This window comes from Heloderma suspectum, chromosome 2, assembly GCF_057233095.1.
Source record: "Heloderma suspectum isolate Gila_16-S chromosome 2, 16-S_ref, whole genome shotgun sequence".
Lineage (NCBI taxonomy): Eukaryota > Metazoa > Chordata > Lepidosauria > Squamata > Helodermatidae > Heloderma > Heloderma suspectum.
Genome location: NC_139459.1, coordinates 262,833,494 through 262,856,500, shown reverse-complemented (window position 1 = coordinate 262,856,500; position 23,007 = coordinate 262,833,494). Strand labels below are relative to the sequence as shown.

Genomic DNA, 23,007 nt, shown 5'->3' with positions numbered 1-23,007 from the left:
GTATTGTGTGAAATACCTTTAGTTGTAATTTGTTTGCTTTAAATCTACTAGTAAAATGTTGTGGTTAAATCCTGTGTCCAAAGTGTCAGTCACGCCACGTCTACAGCCTAAATCCCACATTACCGGGAAAGGAAAATATAAAAGAAGGAAGGAAACTCTTAAGAAGACAAGAGATACTTAAGGATTTGCTCAGGGGGTTCAGGGGGGATCTTCACAACAATGGAAGGAGAAGCACATTGGAGTATTACCCGGATTTTCATGGAATCGGCTTTGGTCCATCAGGGACATGTGAAGCAAGATAAGCAGAGTGTAGGGTACGTTTAAAATCAGGTTTTCGGCACTTGAAAGGAATATACTTCTGGGTGGTGTAGGGGGAGTAGAACTGAACGTCATCAAACTGGCAGGGGCTGCCCAGCCAATGAGAGAGGCTTGTTTCCTGCCTCTGTCCAGGCTCCCGGCTGCTACTACATTACAAAGAGCAACTAATTTTCCACATGCGTGTAGATTTCCCTGAAGAAACCCAAATCCCCAGTTCTCCAGTGCAGCATTTGAAGGCTCCTGAGACCTTCTCCCCACCCCAATTTCGCCGCATCTCAGCAACGTGCTGTGGAACGATTGCTCCCACCCCATTTTCCCCATATGTGCAGTTTTGCCTATTGTGTCCAACCTCCCCTCCCCTTTCTCCCTTTCTCCTTCTCCCCACTTGCAATGAGAAACTCCCATAAACCTGAAAGATCATTCCTGCGAAACAGCACTTTAGGGCAAGTTACTGAAGTTACCCTTTAACCCTTTCACTGCAAGGGAGTGAGATTTATTTCTTACTTCTGAGTAAACATGCACAGAAGATGTTTTAAAGATTAAAAGCAGGCTAGCTAAGGCGAATGAGTGTCCCCACTACTGCGGTAATGTGAGGGGTTGCTGCTGCGCTCCTGGGGACTTTCTCAATGGGAAAAACTACTTCCACTGGGGAAACAAGAGGCAATGGGGCCTCCCACCCCCTTGACCACATCACTGCCAGGTCACAGAGGCATGCCTAAGATTTAGTGTGGGGGGGACATGGCACACTGGTAAAACTGCCAGGGAGCTGCTTTCAGTAAAAAAAGAAATTGGATTAAAAGGAAGGCTGCCCCAGGTTATAAGTGGAACCCTGACAAAGGTACTTCTCATCTGTTTGTAAGATGTTTCCATATATTAAATATTACTGGAGCTATTCACAAGAGGTTCACAGCTGCTAATTTGTTTATCACTGTGGCTCTTCACCCAAGCAGCCCTTTCTCAAGAAATCTGGTTTACTTCAGTCATCAGCTTCAGCAGATACTATGTAAATGCACTTGAATGCATAGATGCAATATAAACCACTTCTCCCTGGAGATCAGTTACATGAATCCGCCATGGATGCCTGTACAGTAATTTCCATTGTCTGCTGTTTGCTTCAGTTTCAAGCACAGAAAAGCAGCGTTTTACTGTGTCCAACAATATTAAAGAAAATATCTTACCCATTTGTCAGAAAGATGCCACATGATTTACTGCTCCAAAAAAAAGAGAGAAAAAAAAGAGTCTTCCTTCACCAATTCCATACATAGAGCATCTCTGCAGAGTGTGCATATATGTCAAAAGGGCTATTTCCACTCCATTTCCCATGGAGGGAAAAATGAAGGAAAATGCATTGCTCAAATGCCATTACTTGCATAAAAGACACAGAAATGGGAAATCGCTCACATATATATTTAGTACATTATAAATCAATGCATTTTCCATCTCAGCTACTGCAGTTATTAAAGTAGGTGCCCAATTTTTAAATGTTACAAATGTGGTTTATAAATATCTGAAATAATCTTCCTGTATCTGACTTGATCTCAGGGGTAGTGGTGGTGGAAATCACACCTTTTTAACTTTGCCTTTTCAAGTACATTAAAGTAATGGGGCTAAGAAGCTTAGTGAAGGAAACCATACGTGTGAACGGAAGGTGAGTATCTGTGATTACAAAAATACTGTCAAGGGTCTAATAGAGATGGTATACTCAGCCCCACCCTTTTTGTAGTTGACTGCCACTGCTAGGGCTGCCCCAGGATGTCCCACTCCCATTTGCCACGTCATTCACAGGACATCAACCAGGTGGGCATTCTGCCACTTTTGCGGGAGAAGGGAAATAGTTCACATCACTTTGGAAGCAGGGGAAGGTGGCACTTAGGAGTCTTATTCTAGTGGCAAGTGTTTCTTTCTTTCTTTTTTTAATGTAGAACCCATTGGTTGTAGCAGTAGAATCCGGAGCAGGGCTCCGGCTATAGTTTCCCCACGACAGATCTTTGAAATGATGCTAGCCACGTTGTTAAGCCTCCAACTGCTCCTGTCCTGAAATCACATTCCCGCTTTCAAGAGAAAATCATTCCTCCCCAATTTGGCCAAAGTGGTCATTTGGGAAAGTGTTACTGCAACATTGAAATGGTTTTTTGGATGCCTGCCCACTTACCTTGTAGAATATCTTCAGAACCAGTACTTTTTCATATTGTAGGTGAATTCCTGGGACATGTGGATTTTAAAAAGTATGTATGTTTCTTTGTTTGCTAGCTATCCTCATTCCTACCACTATATTTATCCCACCACCCCCAGTCCCCCAGCTCTGTTATTTAATAATCTCCTCCCTCTTGGTCCCACTTGACTAGTGCTGTTCATCTGCTTTAGCTCCAGCTCTGGTTACAGTTACAAATTGACTTAGGGTGCAATTCTATGTATGATTAGACAGAAAAAAGTCCTACAGCTCCCAGTATGCCCCAGCTAGCCATGCTGGCTGAGGCCTCAGCAATAAACCTGGAATTATGACATCCCCTAAAAATATTTCCTGTGACTTTGCACAGTATTGTACTGTTTAGGGTATTTCATAAATTTCATAGTATTTCATAAATTCCCTAAATACTACGAATAGCATGCATTCATGACAAGGGTCTCTACTGCCATCGCTGCAATGCATTTAGGTATAAGGTCATACAACTTGGGTGGGGAAGTAGTTTGGACTGGGGAAGGGGCTGGATAGCCCCCCCTCCAAGCCGTAAGTGGGTCAAATGATGTCAGGGTGTATGGCCATGCCCCCTGATGACATCTGGTCCCCAGCCAAGGAACCAGGTGGATCATCCACCTGGGACTTTGGCCAGGGACCCAGCTCAGCCTCACTCTGCCTGGGCTTTCCCTAGTCTGGGTGGACAGAAGCGGTCCCCTTCGCACCTGGCTCCAGTGTGCACAGGATGTCCTCGGCTGGGGAAAGCACATGTACACTGATGCCTCCCTGGCTAGGGCGCTGGGTGGAGGATCGCTCCTTCACCCAGCACCTTTAACCATGGAAGCATTTAGCACACTGCTCTCCCTCTCAATTTGTTTCAACTATAGGCTTGATATATTCAGATTGCAATCTGGGACACAGCTGAAAGTGGGTGAAAGCTGACCCTTGCCCCCCACCCATCATGGGGTTCACAGGGGAAAAGGCAGATTCATCCCCCACCCTCTCTGAGCACCTGTTCACTTTCTCCTGTCTAAGAGAATGGCTGCTATTCATCCCTATGGGGAAAAAGTAAAGCATTGCACTTGGGGGCACTATTGCCTTGTGGGCAAAACCTGGCCACTACCCTTTGCACTGGGTAGCCATGCCTCCATAACAGGGATCCCAGAGTGTGTCTGTGCATGCTTTGCTTTGCTACTCTTGGTTCTTAACAATATGCAGGCCCTCAATCCACATAATGATGGATATTTTTCCATTTCACCAAAAGATGTAATATATCAGAAACATCAATAATTTGCAGAACAATTCCACATATAAAAATCTTGTCTATCCCTGAAGAAAAGACAGATCTCGCCTCCTCACCTCCCCCCACCCCCAATCTTTAATGTTACTATATAGAGGTATGGGCTGGTGTTTTTCTTTTCCATTTGCATTATTTTCAACTTATGTATGAGTTTTAGTATGAGTTTCCACTTTAGACGGATGCAATTATATTTGTATTAATTCCCTATGTGTTATTTTACTTTAATTATCAAGAGAGCAACCCTATGGCTGCTAGACGCTGTCTAGAAGGCCGTAGGATTTTTCCGTACACTGGCTCCAAGCTTGTAGATGGCGCTCAGAGCCAGGAAACCACACAACACTCCCCATCCCAGCTTGTGTGGGCAGAACCGTGGCGGCTCCCTCTCTGTGCTTGTGAAATGGAGCCTGGAGAGGGTGAAAAGGGGGCGTTCCCAGGGGCAGGCAGGAGACCACAGAAGCCGCTTTACGTTGCTTCCTACAGGGTCTCCAGGCCCGTTCCTGCCCTCTCGCCAAAGCCCCGGCTAGATGTGCGAAATCGCACGTCTAGCCGAGAATGCACGAGAATGCACAGATCACCTCTGTGCTCTGCCTGACCTGCATTGGATAAGCATCAACCTCTGAGTTTGGAGGCTGATGTCTACCTCAGTAGGACTGCACCCTAAATGTGGAAGACAATTGCAGTGAAATGTGCTGGAGAAGACTCTTATGAGTCCCCTGGACTGCAAGGAGGTCAAATCAGTCCATCCTAAAGGAAATCAACTCTGAGTGCTCATTGGAAGGACAGATACTGAAGCTGAAGCTCAAATATTGTGGCCATCTAATGCAAAGAGAAAAGTCACTGGAAAAGACCCTGATGCTGGGAAAGATTGAAGGCAAAAGAAGAAGGGGATGGCAGAGGATGAGATAGCTAGATAGCATCACTGATGCAATGAATACGAATTTGAGCACACGCCGGGAAAGAGCAGGGGACAGGAAGGCCTGGCGTGCTATGGTCCATGGGGTCACGAAGAGTCGGACATGACTTAATGACTGAACAACAAATTACCTCACAGGTTTTAAGTCCATATAGTGTCCCAAGCTATTAGTATTATAATTCTGTAGTTTAACAGATGGATTCTTCAGCTTCCAAACCACACAATGTGCCTCACATATTAATAATGCTTTAATATGCTTATCATAACAACACATTAAGAAGTGCAATTTAGACTTCTGGGGATGGGGGAGGAACCAACAAGGCTATTTCATACACCTTCAGATTTGTAAGACACTGAAAATAAAATAAATCTGAATAACATTTGCGCACTGTATCAATGTAATGGAATTGATGTGAGCTCTCAGTGGAAAGACAATCTCTGTTTTGTATAATGTTAGCTAGTATGCCAAGTCATGGATCATGTTTAGCATAAACTGATGTTCAATTATTTATATGATTCCATGAAGTGGCAAGCACAGAACAGGAGTGGCATTGCCATTACTGTCTAACTGGGAAGCCATTTCGAAATATAACATCACCATAATAACAGAAGCTTTAATTAGTGGTTGAAATGAGTGAGTGGCAAATAACTGAACTTACCCATCAGGCTCTTCCCCTTGCCCAGCTTTTGAATTCTGTTCATCTCATTCTGGCAAGGGAGACCTAAAACATAATATATGGGAGTGAGTTTCCAGATGGTAAGGCACAGATTCTCTAATGATTAGCTTCACAATTGACAGGCAACGTAGTCTATTGCTCACCTGGGAACAAACGAACCACATATGCTTGTACTGTACTGCAGAACAAATGTATGCCATTAGCTTTACTAATTAAAAAATTCACAACATGCTATGCTTAAAAATAGTGTTTGGGGGCCATTTTGGTGGATAAACAGTTTTTTCTTCCCTTTGTCAGCCTGATCTAAAGCCAGGATGCTAATTTACTGCTTGCTAATAGACTAATTTTCACATTATAAGCAATAACATATGCAATAAGCTAATAGCAACGGAAATAGTTTCAAGGTTCTCATTGCATGTCGCAGTCATGGTCTAAGTTTCCCAGGGCGTACACATACACTTTGCAGTCACTGAGAAGGCTACGGGTGGGATCTAGACGCCTTTGGCCTACATGTGAAGAAGAGAGCATACGGCTTGTGTGTGTTCAGATGGAATGCCAGGTACATGATGCCAGCAATGGCTGGATGTGCATGAAGACTGAAACCTTGCTGCACTATTTACAACAATGTATACCTGATGCAGGAGTGGAAGCTCTCCAGGACCAAGAGCAGATGCTGTTCTTGGGCAATACGGTGGCCCCATCTGGAGCAAGGCAGCAGCTGGGGTGGGGAGGGAGGGCAGGTGGGCTTGTTGGTGTAGGTGTGTCTCAGGGGGTGCATTTAAAGATGTGGGAAGAGGTTTGGAACCTTTTACCACATGGGAACCTACTCATGTACTTATTAGACCTTCAGTGGGGCTCAAGCACACCTGACTGGATTTCTTCTGTGTAATCATACTTTTGGTCATGCAACAAAATAGAGGAGGGAAAGAGAAGTTTGGGTTTAAGAAGGATGTGAAGAAAACAACATAAATGTAAAGATTAAAGAGAAAAGTAACATGCAGGTGACAAGGGAGAGAACTGTGTGGAAAAAGAGGGCTGCCAGGATTAGAAAGATATGGAAATGTTTACGCTGAGAGGATAATTGAGTGGAAAAGGAAGGAAGAATGAACAAATTGTGAGATGAAAATAGGGAATGGAAGAAGAGCAGAAAGAAAAGAGGGGAACTTTGATGAATTTGTCTTTGCAGGTGTTAGGGACTGTCTGACTGTTGTCTCTAAAAGCCACACAAAACTACCTCTCAATCTCTCCTTGCAATCTCTCCGTAAAAAAGATAATGGTGTAAAGTTGAAAGAAACAACTTTCAAAGAAACCGCACAAAGAAAACGTCATATATGTATTTAGGTTTTTGGAAGGCAGAAATGGGAAGGACCATCCTAAAGCAGAAACTATTGCAAAGTAGTAAATTATATAAGCCCTTTATTAATTTTATTATGGAAGCATGGTGATGTGCCTTATACAAATGATAACAACCTATTTGCCTTTTAATATTACTTGCAAACTGATTTTCTGAATAAACATTTTAACTTCAGTGTGCTGAATTGGAGAGTCAATTGTCTAGCACAGAATTCAGTGACTTACCTCCAGGTTTCTGAAAACAGTAGCACCATTCATTGTTTGAAAGCTTCCCATCTTTAAAGGAATCACAGGAGTTGAAGAGCGGTTTAATGCATGGCTCATACTTATCAAGATAAATGGCATTAATCTCAGAGTGATCGAGGAGAAGGTCATAGTTCATATCCAGTTTGTTGAACATCCAGCCTAATGAATCCTTACAGATTGGTAATATGCTAGTGTCAAATCCTGTAAAGGCAGGAGAAAACAAACCCAACTAAGCCAAAACATGGTATGTCTAGAAAACAAGAATCCCCACTAATTGACTGTGTTCTCAAGTCTTGCAGATAACTGGGGCAAAGTTGATTTCAGATTAACCTTTCCTTTGTGTCTTGTAAGAAAATGGAACATGAGTCCAATTCAGAACTAAGTATGAATGAAATATACGGGCTAAAACAATGGTGGAGCAAATCTTAAAGATGGGTAACAACCTGAGTCACACCCATTCATTATTGCTTTATAAACATGTATGGCAAAGCAAGAAGGTTTACAGTACGGATGTATGAGAAATTTGTTTCTGTTAGCAAATCATCAGAACTTGCCCCATTTGCAACCCTGAACATGAATGGGAGTGCATTTCTAATAAAAATGCTTGCACATTCTTGATCACATTCAAAAAATGCCTTCTTTAAAAAAATGTGCACTTTAAAAAAATACAAATTTCCACCCTTTAGTCGGGGGTGGGGAAGTGCACATTTGGGTGCATGCTTTAAAAAAATGCGCACTTCTCCTGTTCGGAAAAAAAAACACGATGGTCACGTTCACGAACAAGAATGAGGCGAAACAAGCTTCATGTAGGAAATTGGAGGACTTCGATGACCTCGAGCCTCACCGGTTCGTCCACCCCTATCTTACAGTTCATTAAAGCCTCTTTGTATTCAGAATCCAATGTTATCTTCTCTGTCCATCTGTACATGCAGTATACTCATTTTCTTTATTATCCTGTTTTCTAGCCAAAGATTTACTTCCAAAGGAGGTCAAGGAAACTGAGCAATGAAAAATGCCACTGGGGAAGGGATTTGCAGCTGGGTCTCGGTCACAGGCACAATAGAATGGGTCCGAGCTGCTCCCCTTGCCCCACATTGTTAGGAGGAGCAGCACCTTGAGAGAATGCGTCCACTATATTTTCAAATTGCCTAGAATCAGAGATTCTTCTTCAAAAACTGTAGCATCTCTACTTGTAATCCTGGATCCCCCCGCTCACCCCCCATTCATAACATGTTACAAATCTTCCTTTTGGACCTACACTACCCCACTCACATCTTATCTTGTATCACCTTGCTTTTTTAGCTTTCCTCAGGGTTAAACAAGACACATAATTTGTCAAAATGTCTCAGCAATGTCTAGAAAGCCAGGTTTGCGTACCCAACATGCCTCCCCTCTCTACTGACACAGGTTTTTCAAACCTTGACCAGACAAGATGGTAGCAAATAGTGCATTAGGTTACTGTTTATTATGACCAGTCAACAGAACTATCTGTCCACTTTGTTGTAAAGCTGTCATTTCCTGACAGTGTATAAAACGAAGATTTTTCTTACATTTAGAGCTACATAGCAGACTCTTCTGCTTTGCGTGTCAAGCCCCATTACCAGATGCCTCTTTGTAACTGGAAAAAAAACCCCCATCGCTCAGGTTGAATTGCCCTGAAAGTCTAAAATGGTGCTGCAGTCTATCTAGTGTTAATCTGAAGGAGAAGAAAGGCCTCACACTGGAAATCAGGCTCTTTAGCTCCAGCTGCGGTTTTTGGTGACACCAAAGAACCATCAAGAGGGGTCTAGGTAATGCAAATATTAATGCTATTTTATAGCACACTACCTTTAGCAGATAACGTAACTGTCTCCAAGGCCAAGCTAAAGACAGTAAAGACTGGGGTCTGAGAACAAAAGTCTCTGAACTTGCAGGTACTTTGCTTCCTTCTTGTGGTGTATTACGTGGTTGGGCTTTAGTATAACAAAAAGGAAATGTAGTGCAAAAATGAGGTTAGGATCCTGCTCACATTAGCCAGGATGCTTGTTCTGGATAACCTTGGAGAAGAAAAGGTTTGGCTCACTAAGCAAACACAGACATTTCTTGAATTAGGGTGTAAGAGAACCGAAGAGTAGTTGATAGACTTATGGCATTCCTAGACTGCTTTTTGTTAAATGTATTCAAAGCTGTGTATGTTTATTATTCGGCATGCCACTGAATACTAGTTGCTGAGGAACAACACCAGAAGAAAGCTATTGCCCTCACGTCCTGTTTGGGGGCTTCCCATAGGCATCTGGTTGACCATTGTGGTGAACAGGATGCTGGACTGGGTAGGACTTTGGTCAGATCTGGCAAAGTTCTTCTTATGTTCACTCATTGATTGCACCATCAAGTGATAACATGCATGTGTGTGTGAATCAGACCTCATATATCAGTCACTAGGGCATACAATTAGTTTCATGAAGTATGGGAGCCACTTCTCCATAGTGATCTCATAAGAGGGATTTAGTCTCAGTCATGAGACCTATGTGGTTCCTTGCTATAGATGTTACTGGGGAAACATGGGACCATAGAACTTGGCCAGAGAAGCTTTGTTATCACCTGATGTCAGCTCAAACACAACACTTTTGAATGGACACAGTTTCCACATTTAGTTGAAATTCATCTAGTGATGAGACAGCTAACAATGAGCAAGTATGTGCAAATTGGACCTTAACATGGTATAGTTATCAAAATAACCTGAATCCTAAACCCTTTGTTTAGGATACAATACAACTCTATTAATATAGATACGAGTGAAGACATACATAACAGAGAAGAGCTCACAATGCATCTCTCAGCTGCAGACTGATCTTGGTTTTGCAACAGAAATTGTAGACGTGCATACCACCAATTCAAATGCTAGTTTACCCATTAATATTGTTATTCCCCTTGTGTTAAGGTGGGATGTTGCCCTTTTGAATTTTGAAAAGTGGCAATAAATGTGCGTTTAATTGTTGCCCTTTAAATAAAAGAAAAAAATGTTTTCTTTAAGGTGCTCTGGGGATTGAAGTGGAGGAAGTTTCTTGTTACACCTGGGGACCAGGGGAGGAGTGAGTTTAGCACCATGCCTATCTGGGTTCTGAAAACTTACAGAATCTTTAATTTTAGCTTGACACTGAAGAAGAGGTGGTATGCTCAGTTTGAATGAAATGAAGATGCTTCCAGATCAGCTCTAGCGCTCTGTACATCTTACATCTGTCATCTCCAGTGAAGGAAGTAGATGCTTGGATATTAATCACATTACTGCAGCATGCAATCTGAATACAAGCACTTAACTACACTAGGGCTCTCTTCACATCTGCCTTTTTTACTAGGATGGTTCTTCTTTAATCACTCGTTTTCACAGGAGCTTTACATGATGCCGCTGCTCTCCGGCTGCTATCTCACAACTTTCCTTCCCTCTTTCTGTGTTATCTGAGAACGGGGAAAACCCAGCATTTTATGTGCTTGCAATTGAAATCATCATTTCCCCCCTGTGTATTTCCCGTTTAGTGCTTTGTCCTGCTTTGTGTGGGCCTGTGCTAGGGGGTGTTGCTGGGCGGTGTTGAATAACAATGTCATGACAACAAATTGGTGGGAAGGGAGGGCAGGTCACTGACCCTGCTTCCAGTGACTGTTTCTGCCTCTTTCCCATTCCACTACGGGCTCCAAGATCACCGTGAGCACAGTAATGCTTACTTCTGAGTAAATGCATTGGCTGTAAGGCTTTCCCTTCCTTGGAGTAAGTGCCACTGAAATCTGTGTGGCTTGCTTCTGAGTAGGCATGCGTAGGAATGCCTTGTAAGTCTACTTAGAGTAACAGTCTTAAGGTCTCCCATCCCCTTCAATGCATTAACTTTGAACTTCCCCCTCCCATTGACATCAATGACTGCTTCTTCTCCCTTTTGCTCACCTTTTGATGGGCTTTTTTCCTCCCAGGTGATGGGGAAGTCTCCCTTCTCAGCCATACAGGACAAAGGCTTGACAGTTAGGACTTCAATGGGTATTAAAGGTGCTTTTTCTCCTCCCCTGAATAAATTCATCATGCAGAGCTTGGAATGGCCATTTTTAATAGTTTCCTTTTGGGGTGTGGAGTTGTTTTAGATAAGGCAGTAATGTTGAGGTGGTTTTCCATAGTACGCTTTCCCAGCCAGCCAGCCAGCCAGCCAGGCAGCCAGCAGCTCTTCTCCTAGCCCACCTTGCAGGATTGTTGGAAAGGCAGAATAAGGGGGAAGAGCAACAACAGTGGGGGGGGGAGGAGCAAGCCAGGTCTAATGAAGAAAGTGTCCCTGTGAAGTGGTCACCCAGGGGCGGGCTGCTAGGGATGGCTTGGTGCATTGGCTGTATACAAGTGCATTTGTGGATTTCTTACTTCCATACTTGGGGACCCAGAAATCAGTATTCCCTTTAAACTCAGTAGCGCAAGCAATATACTGTATTCAATTCCATCACACACTGACATATTTAGCAGAGAAGGACTAGCAGTGCCAGCAACCTCGGGGTAAGCGATCGAGAAGACTCTCCCTCAGAGGAAGGAGGGGACCAGCTCCCATAGCCCCCTATCCAGGCCACTAGAACTGCTTCCGACTTCCCACCTGCTGTGGAGGGATGGGACGGAGCCATCTATCACATTACAGGAACCAACAGTCGGGGGGGGAGAGGGTATGGAGCCAGTAGCCCCCTTCTGGCATGATTGTTCCATGCAGCTCGGCCCAGCCATGAAAAGATATAATGCGGAGGGACTTGCTATGAGAGATGCCTGTATACAGGGTCAGTGTAAATCCCGGAAAGGTCTAGAATCAAAAGGACCAGTTTGTAGTGGGATAAAATGCTAGGTGTGAAGAGAGACTAAGTGAACATTGTAATTAATATGGACACAATAACTGTGTTATGCTGCACCATAAATGCAAAATATGGAAACTAGAAGATGCTAATTGTGTTTCCCTAAGATTTAGCTGTATAACACTATCAGTATAAGTACAGAATAGTTTCTTTTTTTTCTCAGCCTTCTACTAGAAAATGTTCATCCACTACTTTGATTTGCAGGCATTTAGAGAGGTCTTATGAAAATTTTAGTGAGAGAGAGAGAGAGAGAGAGAGAGAGAGAGAGATTACTGTTGAAAAGGTTAACACTAGGAATGCCTTTCAGCATATTATGATGCTGAGATACAGCAGCAAGTTTCCATTTCAACTTCAGATTGCTTGTAGATAAAAGTTGCTTTTAATAAATCAGTGTTTGGCAGGTCTATGTCAACCGCCAAGTCCAAAAATGTTAAGGCTTAAATACACTTTGTTGTCTCTTTCTAAACAAGTTGAACTTAAAGTAAACAATGCATTCTATTCAAGGCACATATTTAAGCCAGGGAGTGACTTTTGGGAAGCTACAGGAAATATATCAGAGGATCATAGAATCCTAGAATAGTAGGGTTGGAAGGGGCCTATAAGACCATCGAGTCCAAACCCCTGCTCAATGCAGGAATCCAAGTCAGAGCATCCCCGACAGATGGCTGTCCAGCCTCGTCTTGAATGCCTCCAGTGTGGGACAGCCCACCACCTCCCTAGGTCATTGGTTCCATTGTCGTATTGCTCTAACAGTCAGGACATTTTTCCTGATGTTCAGCCGGAATCTGGCTTCCTGTCACTTGAGCCCATTATTCCGTATCCTGCATGGAATAATGTGTTATCTTTGTTTAGATATCTGATACATTTAGCTCCATAATGTAAATCCCCCTATACAGTAGGTATTCTATAGAACATCAACCTGAGTTATAATAAAGGAACACTGCTCCCCAAAACTGCCAGACTTTGAGAGGCTGTCTCATTTACTATACGTCTCAGTATCAGAAACTAGGGATGGCAGAGAATTCCGCCACGGATCATGGTGAGGCCGAATGCCAGTGCATTCGGCCCCCTGAAATCTGTGGCAGAACGGCCTGCCACCCCCCGCCCCCCCATGGATCCCCCCCGGGACAAGACTTTCCTGGAGCGGATCTTCCGGGTGGCAGCGGCAGTGGCTCCGGCGGTGGCTGGTCTTCCAACCGGCTGCCACTGCCACCATTTGCAGTCTGGAGGTTTTTTTTTTTTTAACAAGACGTGATAGGCTACGTAAAGACTTACGTAGCCTATCATGTCTGGCTTAAAAAAAACAACCCCCCCCGCGTGTATGCAAATGGCGGTGGCTATGGCCGCCGCCATTTGCATTCCTTATTTTTGCCTGTCTTAGTCTACGTAAATATTTACGTAGACTAAGATGGCGAAAATAAGGGGAACGCAATAGCGGACGCTATTTGCGTTCCCCCTTATTTTCACCGTCTTAGTCTACGTAAATATTTACGTAGACTAAGACGGGCAAAAATAAGGAACGCAAATGGCGGCGGCCGTAGCCGCTGCCATTTGCGTACGCGCGTTTTTAAAAGTTTTTTTTAAGCCAGACGTGATAGGCTACGTAAGCCTTTACGTAGTCTATCACGGCTGACTACAGGGACGCAAACGGCGGCGGCTACGGCCACCGCCATTTGCGTCCCTGCTAGCCAGCGGCTGGATGTCCAGCTGCTGGTGGAGCTGGCCGGCCAGGATTCTGGGGGGAGGGATGGAGCGCCTCCCCCCCCCAGTGGAACCCGGCGGAGCCAGGTAAGGGGAGTTTCGTACATCCCTATCAGAAACTAAGCATGACCACCTTTGTCACAAGAAATGTTGTACTGTACCATCAGATGCATAAGAAGGAAAGGTTCCTCCTGTGCAAGCACTGGGTCATTACTGACCCCTAGAGGGATGCCACTTGCGCTGGCATTTTCATGGCAGACTGTAGCGGGGTGGTTTGCCATTGCCTTCCCCAGTTGTGACTATCTTTCCCCCAGCAAGCTGGGTACTCATTTTACCGACCTTGGAAGGATGGAGGGCTGAGTCAACCTGAGCTGGCTACCTGAGACCCGGCTTCCGCTGGGATCGAACTCAGGTCATGGGGAAAGTTTCGGTTGCAATACTGCCACCTACCACTCTGCACCACATGAGGCTCTGCGATGCATAAGAACTCAACTCAAAACTTGCTCCAGCTCATAAGTCCCACAATGTGAATGATAAATTAACTAATTCTACATCCCACATCCTTGGTATGCATTACATTTTTAGCATAAAATACTGGTTGAAAGAAATATTGGGCACTATCCAGCCAAAGTTAAACACATTTAAGTCCCTTTGATTTCAATGAGAATGTTACCCATGCTGTATGGGAGCTTTCTCTGCAATATAAGGACCCTTCCCACATCACTGGTGTAATCATCATCAGAAATATCGGTTCAGACCATAGATCGTGACAAAATACCACGATTTGATAAACAGGACACTGGGTGCCAAAATGTATACAGACATCTGTACATTCCTGGGGTAATTTCAAAAGAGGCTTTCCCAATATTGAATCTGGCGACTCAAGTTATAGTCTTCAACCACAGCTCGATGGGGGCTCCAATACCTGCAGATGACGTGGCTTCCTCATTTGCTTCATTGGTTAAAGAACTGGGCATGCACAATGGGGCCGGGTGCACGGAGCAGCTCCCACAACTGAACTGAGGGTAATGAAGCTGTGTATGCATCAGAGCTTACATCCCAGAAACAAATCACAAGATCGGAGTGACAGTGGAAGGGGCAAGCCAAAAGGAAGATGACAAGGTGACCCTGGGCAAGATTTTCAAAAGAATGTCGCTATTCCATCCAGAACACTTGCTCACGTGCCATTGTGAATGCCGTGTCTTGTATCACAAATAATTGAATCAGGGGCCTGCAGGCCAGAGAATTAACTAACTTCTGCAGGGCTTAGAGTGTTTTGAAGAAGTTAAATCATAGTTATACTGAGGATGCCATCCAAATACCCTTGCTAGGGAGTAAGCCCCATTGAACACAGTAGGACTGTCTTCTGAGTAAACAAGCAGAGTGTAAAGGAGGAATAAAGGATTTTCAGTGGCACTACACAACATTAAAAAAAATCATTTCAGGAAACATGATTTCTGAACTTCAAAACAGAAACAAGATCAGGAGAGCAGACGTCCTCTGAACAAATTCTAAGTGGAATGAATTCAGAAGTGCAGCGCTACTTGACTCTGACCCTGCCAAGTATCTGTCAGGTCACCCTGCTCCCAATCATGTGCTAATATTGCAGAGACTGACTTAGAATTTCTTCGCTTGCAAAAAATAAAAGAATGGAGCTTTGTCTAAACCAGACAGAAAGCAAGATTACAATGGACGAAGGTCAAAGTTTAAAACTATGTCAATATTCCTGTTTCGTGGTAGGAGATGAAGAAAATAATTGTCTTTATTTTGTTCGTGTGCAGATAAATTTAATCCATCCAGTTATTTTATTTACACTCACAGCAAGACCTCAGCAGCGTAACGTAGCATAGAGAAATTTCAGTGGAACATCTTTTCCAGATGTGATGTGCTCAAAGAAATCTTAGCCATCATTTCCCACCATCTGTAAATTGCTTTAAAACCATATGGGGATACTTAAAATAGATTGCACAGAAAAAGCACATGCTTCTCATGCGCCATAACCTGACAGTTCATGTCAATGAAGTGATCAGACATCTGCAGAGGCAAATGCAAGCAGAATGCCATTCATGGGCACAGTTCTCCATTCAGAAAAAACTAGTTCACGCAAAAAGCACTGAAGTGGTAAATCCAGGTGGATGGGGCATATGCAGTGGAGGCTGGAGGCTCTGATTGTGGTGGGGCTCTGTATCCATGCTGGCTTTCAATCAGAACAAGCCAGAACTCTAAAGGAGCTATCCAAGGTGCTGAAACCTATCCCCAAAATAGGTTCAGCACCTTGGAATGCTCCTTTACAGTTCTAGCTGGTTGTGACTGAAACCCAGAATGGATTCACAGCCCCACTGAAATTGGAGCCACCAGCCTCCACTGGTCATATGGCTGAATTCTTCTGTTTGGGGAGATGGGGAATCTACAGCAGACTAAAGAAACAGTTAAGCTAGAACCCTTACCCCAATACCTAGTTTTACATGTGCAGGGAATAGGAATGTTCAAGGATTTTGTTCAGTCCACATTGTGAAGCAGACCATTCAAAATGCATTCTAATCTGCATTTCCTGAATTAACGTGAGGATTGGAAAACACTTCTCTGAATTTTGTGATTCAGTTCTCTGTTAAAAAAACACACATACCAAATGCATATTTTATAAAATATGTTTACAAAGGCTTGCTTTTAGAGAAAATATGATAGATGAATTTTAATGTGTGTGTGTGTTTCTTTAAATAGACACACAGATTAATGCGGAAATGGGATAGAACAGATTATGAATCAACAGATGCAGAACTGCAATCGTCCAGAAATGGGCTGACACGTCCGTCCCTAGCTGGGGGTAGCGGGTGGGTATGTTAAAGAACATTCCATTATGTGATTCTGCCACCTACAACTTTAGGTGGTGCAATCCAGGAACATGAGATCTGCCTTTTGTGTGATTTAGGCTCCTGTGTGGAATTACTGGAAAGGCATGCTATTCAAGTGGCTTGGAATATCCGTCTGGACTACCCAAGTGCCCTTTTGAATTTCATGAATGATTAAAGATGCAGTTTGCTCTTTTAAATAATTTAAACTGATATTAGGCCCAACCAGATACAGTTACACATATATAGCTTCTAAACAGGAATATTGCTCCATGGTAACAATGAGGCCTGCCTGCAATCCCCCTTCTCTCTATACTCATTAACCCAATAAAATAGATGCATTTACACAGAAAACAGCTCACTGTTTCTTACTCAGAGACAGGGGCTTGCATGCGTCATAATCAATGATTTTTTTTTTAAAAAAGCTTTCTGTTAAAATTATGTTTCCAATCTAAGGCCTGTCATGAGGATATTTGCAGCACATAAAGCCTGCTGTGAATTTTTGACCTACAGATTGAAAAATTGCCCAAGTTTGACAAATTCTGTGGAGAATAAGTGGGAGGCTGCTGACATTTCACTCTGTTTCAGCAAAATCTGCCGCCCCTAGCTGGGGGAAAGGAGTCACAAGGCTGGCAGAGCTCTTTTATTTTTCGGCTCCCTGCCTGCTGCCTACTGCCAGTCACTGGAATGTCAGCAGGGCAGCAGAAGTCCTGTTTCTGCTGTGCTCGGCCCTAGCTCAGTGCCTGCCAGATTCAAGACTTTGTGGGCCCTCAGGCAAGAGAGCATAATTGCTCCCCTTACCTGCCCTTGCTCCATAGACAAGCTCACAGTTAAACTATGGAACTGGCTGCTAGAAGATGTGGTGATTAGGCAAATTCATGGAGGATCAAAGGCTATCAGTGGCTACTAGTCATGATGGCTACATGCTACCTCCAGGATCAGGGACAGCATGCCTCTGAATGCCAGTTGCTTGCTGGGGAACATGAGCAGGAGAGGTCTACTGCCCTCAGGTCCTCCTTGTGGGCTTCCCAGGGGCATCTGATCCAGCAGGGCTCTTCTTATTTTTTTATGTAAAGGAGACAAAATACCACCACCTTCCAAACCACTCATTGGGCTATAAAAGCACCTTAGCTTTAGAGTCTGGAACTTCACCCTACCTCATGAGCTTGATGGTACCAGTGTGAGATTTCAGAGTTGCTTAATCTCCTGTCACCACCCTGCATAATGAGCTCTTATTGGCTCTGAGGTTTCATGTTCACAGTGCCAATCACCTGGGTGGGCTGGGACAGAACAGACAATGAGCTGCTGCAAATAATTATAGGAATGCCTTGGTCAGATACCCCTGAAGTGTCCTGTTGCATTTATGGACTGCCCTGAACCCCACCCCAATTATAACAGTAAAATCCATGGAGGCTAGCCATCCTGAATGTGGATCTCTTGGGTGATCACGTGCTTGTCTTAGGGGAGACAAGGTTTGGGGTGCTCGAAGTACATGTCGCACTTCCGAACACTGTAGCCAAGGGGTGGGTAGAAGGCAGATCTGCTGATGTTTTGGATTTCATCTCCCAGAAGCAGCACTGGCCAGCATGGCTAACGGTAAGGAATGCTGGGAGCTGAAGTCCAAAACATCCGGAGACCTACTTTCTTCTCACCTCTGCTGTAGCCTGACTTGACTGCCTTAAAGCTGATAGGATATTCTCATGATTTGTTTATGGTCTATAAAGTGTGAAGTTGACTTCTGTGGATTTTCTATTTTAATTTTGCTTTCTCATTTGTGCCCAAAGGACAGCAGTATGCAACCTGGAATGCTTAGTGCTGAAAGACAAAATACGGTGTCATTATGTAAGATACTATCTTATCTCTTTAATTTATTGAAGGTTGCTTTCCTTGGACAGATGATCTGTTAGGTACCTTCCAGTTTCTTGATTCATCATAGTATGGAAATGCTGGCAAAATTTCTAACCCTGTTTTTATGCAAGAAGAAAAGAGAAGGAGGGGATGGGGTCAAAATATGAGAAGTATGGGCAAAGGGATTTACATTAGCTGTCATTGCAATTGTTACTGATGCTGAACCTGTGAACGTATCTCAGACTTTATTTTTAGATTTGTCATCTTACTGCCTTGTGCTGAATCTGAGCTTGTTGGCTTGATCACACGGTTTGCATCTTCATGAAGGGCACCAAACCAGTCTTTTAGACGGGATGCGAGGTTCCTCAGCTCCTTGTCTGTGCAAGCTGCTAAGAAAATGACAACAATTAAAGAAGTGAGAACGTGTTAGACATAACCTAATACAAGCTGATTATTGTTTACTTCTTGAAGAATAAACTTGGACTGAAGGACCTTTGAACTGCAAAGAGACAAGGAACAGCAGGTCAAATGGCTACAAACTATCAAGAAAATACGAAGTAGGAAGACAAGATTTATTATTCTACTTGAATACTGCCTAAGTGGGAGACGTAATTTATGGTGTACAATCTGGACACAAATCCATCATCCGTTGCTTCTCAGAAATATGTGGGAATTTTTTGGCATGGGTTGTCACCTTTTAGGTCTTCTGAGACAGAACATCAATCAAACAGCAGTAGGAAAAAAACAGAATCACCCAGCTTTGGTATTAGAACAAGACCCTGGGAATAACCCCTCTTTGGTTTAGTTTAAAGCTATTGTCATGGCAATAGGAAACCTTTCTTTTAATGGAAGCTGTCATGTTTTCCAATTTGATGGCAAATAAGACTTTGCAGTTTCTTAAGGCTATCACTGATTCTTCATGTTATCTAGATAAAAGCACCCATTGCTTGCTTCCCTTATAATTATTTATAATTATAATTTATTGCGAAACATCTAATTTGTTCTCATAAATTTCTGCCAAGACATTAGTGCCCAGCAGAATCCAGTATTTATTAGAGGGGAGAAAAATTAGACAGTGCTTCCTGATGAAAATAATGTTCTAGGGTTGTATTGTTCTAGTGTTTGAATTCAAAGACGGAAGCTATTTTATCATCTTTGCCATTAACTGATTCTAAAATTTAAATAACATTTCTTCAAATACAAAAAACGGCATTTCTCCTGTGGCACTGGACATGCTTCAAAAAATAATCCAGAATACAGCATCCCTGTTTACTGCATATATTAGAACAGTCCGTTCAGCTCTCTTTGATACCCTCCCATGAATGTTACTCTGCTTTGCAAAGCTAAGAAGACAGGTCCTTATTTACCCCAAGGAGCTGGCAATTTAAAATGGAGAAATAGAATGGAAAAAAGTCAGAGATTGCTGACACAAGAATAATGTATCAAAGCCAAAGTCAAATTCAGTTGCATGAACGAAGACAACTGAAGATCATATCAGAAAGTTCAGAAAAAGTGGACTTCATCTATGAAGTCTGCTCAGGAGCCAAAGAAACATTTTCGTTACTCTTGGTGTGTTGGTGGATGGCTGCAGCCCAGTGCTTTGTTCTGAATTATGACCAGCCACTCGGAACAAGAAACAATTAAGCTGGTAGGAGGAGGGGTGTGGAGCGTACGGAGATAGTGATGTACGAAAGTGACTTACCTTTTCATGGATTCTGTTCGGGGGGGGAGGCGTTCTGTCCTCCCCCCCGGAATCCTCGATGGCCGGCTGTCCTCCGCGGAGCAGCCGGCCAGGCCCAGGCCAGGGCCGTCCGCAGCCGGATTTCCAGCCGCAGAGGGCTCTGGGTAACAACAACAACAAAAAACGCGTACGCAAATGGCGGCGGCTAAGGCTGCCGCCATTTGTGTTCCTTATTTTTCACCGTCTTAGTTTACGTCAATATTTACGTAGACTAAGACAAAGAAAAGAAAGGGGAACGCAAATAGCGTAGTGGGCGCTATTTGCGTTCCCCTTTCTTTTCTTCGTCTTAGTCTACGTAAATATTGACGTAGACTAAGATGGTGAAAAATAAGGAATGCAAATGGCGGCGGCCGTAGCTGCCGCCATTTGCATATGCATTTTTTTTTAAAAAACCCAGACGTGATAGGCTACGTAAGTCTTTACATAGCCTATCACGTCTATGGGGGGGGGGGGGAGACACAGACTGCAAATGGCGGCGGCGGCAGCTGTTCGGAAGACCAGCCGCTGCCGCTGCCGAAGCCGCTGCTGGAGCCGCCGCCATCCGGAACATCCACCCCAGGTAAGTCGCGTCCCGGGGGGGATCCGCGGGGGGTGGGGGGTGGCAGGCCATTCCGCGATGGATTTCACTGAGATCCGTCGCGGAATTCTCTGACATCCCTACACGGAGGGTGTTTTGCCTGTGCTGCTGTGCATGTGTGTTTGCGTTAGCTAGTTGGCTGATTTGTTTTAGCATGGTGTGTGTGTGTGTGTCTCTGAGCATCATCAGTTTGCCTTCTATTAAATGGGTATTTTGTTGTGCTTTGTGGGGGGAAATATGTGATTTGACATTTGAAGGCTCAGACCCCATCTCTAACTTGTACTGTTTTTTGGCCAAGTTACTTGTCCCTGAGCCTCATTAGTTTGCCTTCTGTGAAATGGAGAAGAAAAAACTGGATTCAAAAGAGCGGTTTTGTGTTTTGGAGCTCAGACCCACCTCTGCCTTGTATTTAGGTTCTTGGGCAAGTTACTTTTCTTTTAATCTCACTGTTCTTTCTTCTGGGAAATGAGTGTGGCCAGTTGGCCACACTCACCATGTTAGCCATTTTGTGAGAACACCCACAACGTTCTCTCAAATTTCCAAATGTGCCACCAACCCAAAAATGTTGGGGACCCCCGTTAGTTCAACTCCCTTCTCAATGCAAGATCTGCAATGCAAGATGCAACTACAGCATCACTGACAGAGAGTCAACCAGCTTCTGCTTAAACACCTCCAGTGAAGAACAGCTCTTACTAGCTAAAATTTGTTTCTCTGCCATTTTCAACCATTCATATCTGGAGAAACAGAGAACAAGTCTTCCGCATGACCGTCCTTTGGGTATTTGAAGATCGCTAGCATAGCTCCCTTTAATTTTCTCTTCTACAGGCTAAACATACCCAGCTCTTTCAACCATTCGTTGTAGGACTTGCTTCCAGATCCCTCACCGTCCTTGTCACCCTCCCCTAGGTGCTCTCCAGTTTGTTGCTGCCTGTCATAAAATGAGTCCAGAACTGGACAAAAAAATTCAGATGTGACTTGACCAGAACACAATAGAGTGAAACTGTTACTTCTTGTGTTCTGGACACTGTGGTTCTGCTTATACTGACTACGTCTGCATTAGCTTTTTAGCAGCCGCATTACACGGCTGCCTTATGTTCAGTTTATCAGCAACCAAGATAACTAGAATCTTTTCATTTGAGTTATTACATTTCTATACCGCCCAATAGCTGAAGCTCTGGGCAGCTTACAAGGACTAAAAACCTTTAAAATACATTATAAAAACCATTTACATATAAGCATATAACAAACAGCACACACAGAGACACACATATATCTAAACAATTTTAAACAATCAACAATAAGAAAAATCCAAGACTTGTTTAAAATCCCATCATATGTTGCTAAATGCCTGTGAGAAGAGGAAGGTCTTTACCTGGTGCTGAAAAGAAAACAATGTTGGCACCAGGAAGGCCTCATTGGGAAGTTGTTGTTGTTGTTCAGTCGTTCAGTCGTGTCCGACTCTTCGTGACCCCATGGACCATAGCACGCCAGGCCTTCCTGTCCTGCGCTCTCTCCCGGAGCGTGCTCAAGTTCATATTCATTGCATCCGTGATGCTATCTAGCCATCTCATCCTCTGCCATCCCCTTCTCCTTTTGCCTTCAGTCTTTCCCAGCATCAGGGTCTTTTCCAGGGAGTTTTCTCTTCGCATTAGGTGGCCAAAATATTGGAGCTTCAGCTTCAGTATCTGTCCTTCCAATGAGCACTCAGGGTTGATTTCCTTTAGGATGGACTGATTTGACCTCCTTGCAGTCCAGGGGACTCGTAAGAGTCTTCTCCAGCACCACAGTTCGAAAGCATCAATTCTTCGGCGCTCAGCCTTCCTTATAGTCCAGCTCTCACAGCCATACATTACTACTGGGAAAACCATAGCTTTGATTAGACGGACCTTTGTCGGCAAGGTGATGTCTCTGCTTCTGACTATGCTGTCTAGGTTGGCCATAGCTTTCCTCCCAAGGAGCAAGCGTCTTTTAATTTCATGGCTACAGTCACCGTCTGCGGTGATCTTGGAGCCCAAGAAAGTAAAATCTGTCACTGCTTCCATTTCTTCCCCTTCTATATGCCAGGAAGTGATGGGGCCAGATGCCATGATCTTAGTTTTTTTAATGTTGAGTTTCAAACCAGCTTTTGCACTCTCCTCTTTCACCCTCAACAAGAGGCTCTTGAGTTCCTCTTCGCTTTCTGCCATTAGGGTGGTATCGTCTGCATATCGGAGGTTGTTGATAATTCTCCCAGCAATCTTAATTCCAACCTCTGATTCATCCAACCCGGCATTTCTCATGATGTACTCTGCATATAAGTTAAATAAGCAGGGTGACAATATGCAGCCTTGTCGTACTCCTTTCCCAATTTTGAACCACTTGGTTGTTCCATGTCTGGTTCTTACTGTTGCTTCTTGACCCTCGTACAGGTTTCTCAGGAGACAGGTAAGGTGGTCTGGTACTCCCATCACTTTAAGAATTTGCCAC

The 23,007-nt window shown here is 43.8% G+C and overlaps 1 protein-coding gene across 10 annotated transcripts in view; it reads right to left on the bottom strand.

Moving 5' to 3' along the window:
• Positions 1 to 23,007, bottom strand: part of SPOCK1 (SPARC (osteonectin), cwcv and kazal like domains proteoglycan 1) — an 806,393-nt gene that overhangs the window by 13,389 nt on the left and 769,997 nt on the right. For 8 of the 10 annotated variants that reach the window (XM_084839028.1, XM_084839035.1, XM_084839036.1 and 5 more), the window contains 3 exons: positions 18,493 to 18,612; positions 6,963 to 7,184; positions 5,367 to 5,429 (listed from right to left, as the gene is read on the bottom strand). In XM_084839028.1, coding sequence (XP_084695154.1) covers positions 5,367 to 5,429; positions 6,963 to 7,184; positions 18,493 to 18,612 — 405 coding nt within the window. The remainder of the gene's footprint in view (positions 1 to 5,366; positions 5,430 to 6,962; positions 7,185 to 18,492; positions 18,613 to 23,007) is intronic. The other 2 variants (XM_084839029.1, XM_084839037.1) reach the window with 1 other exon arrangement.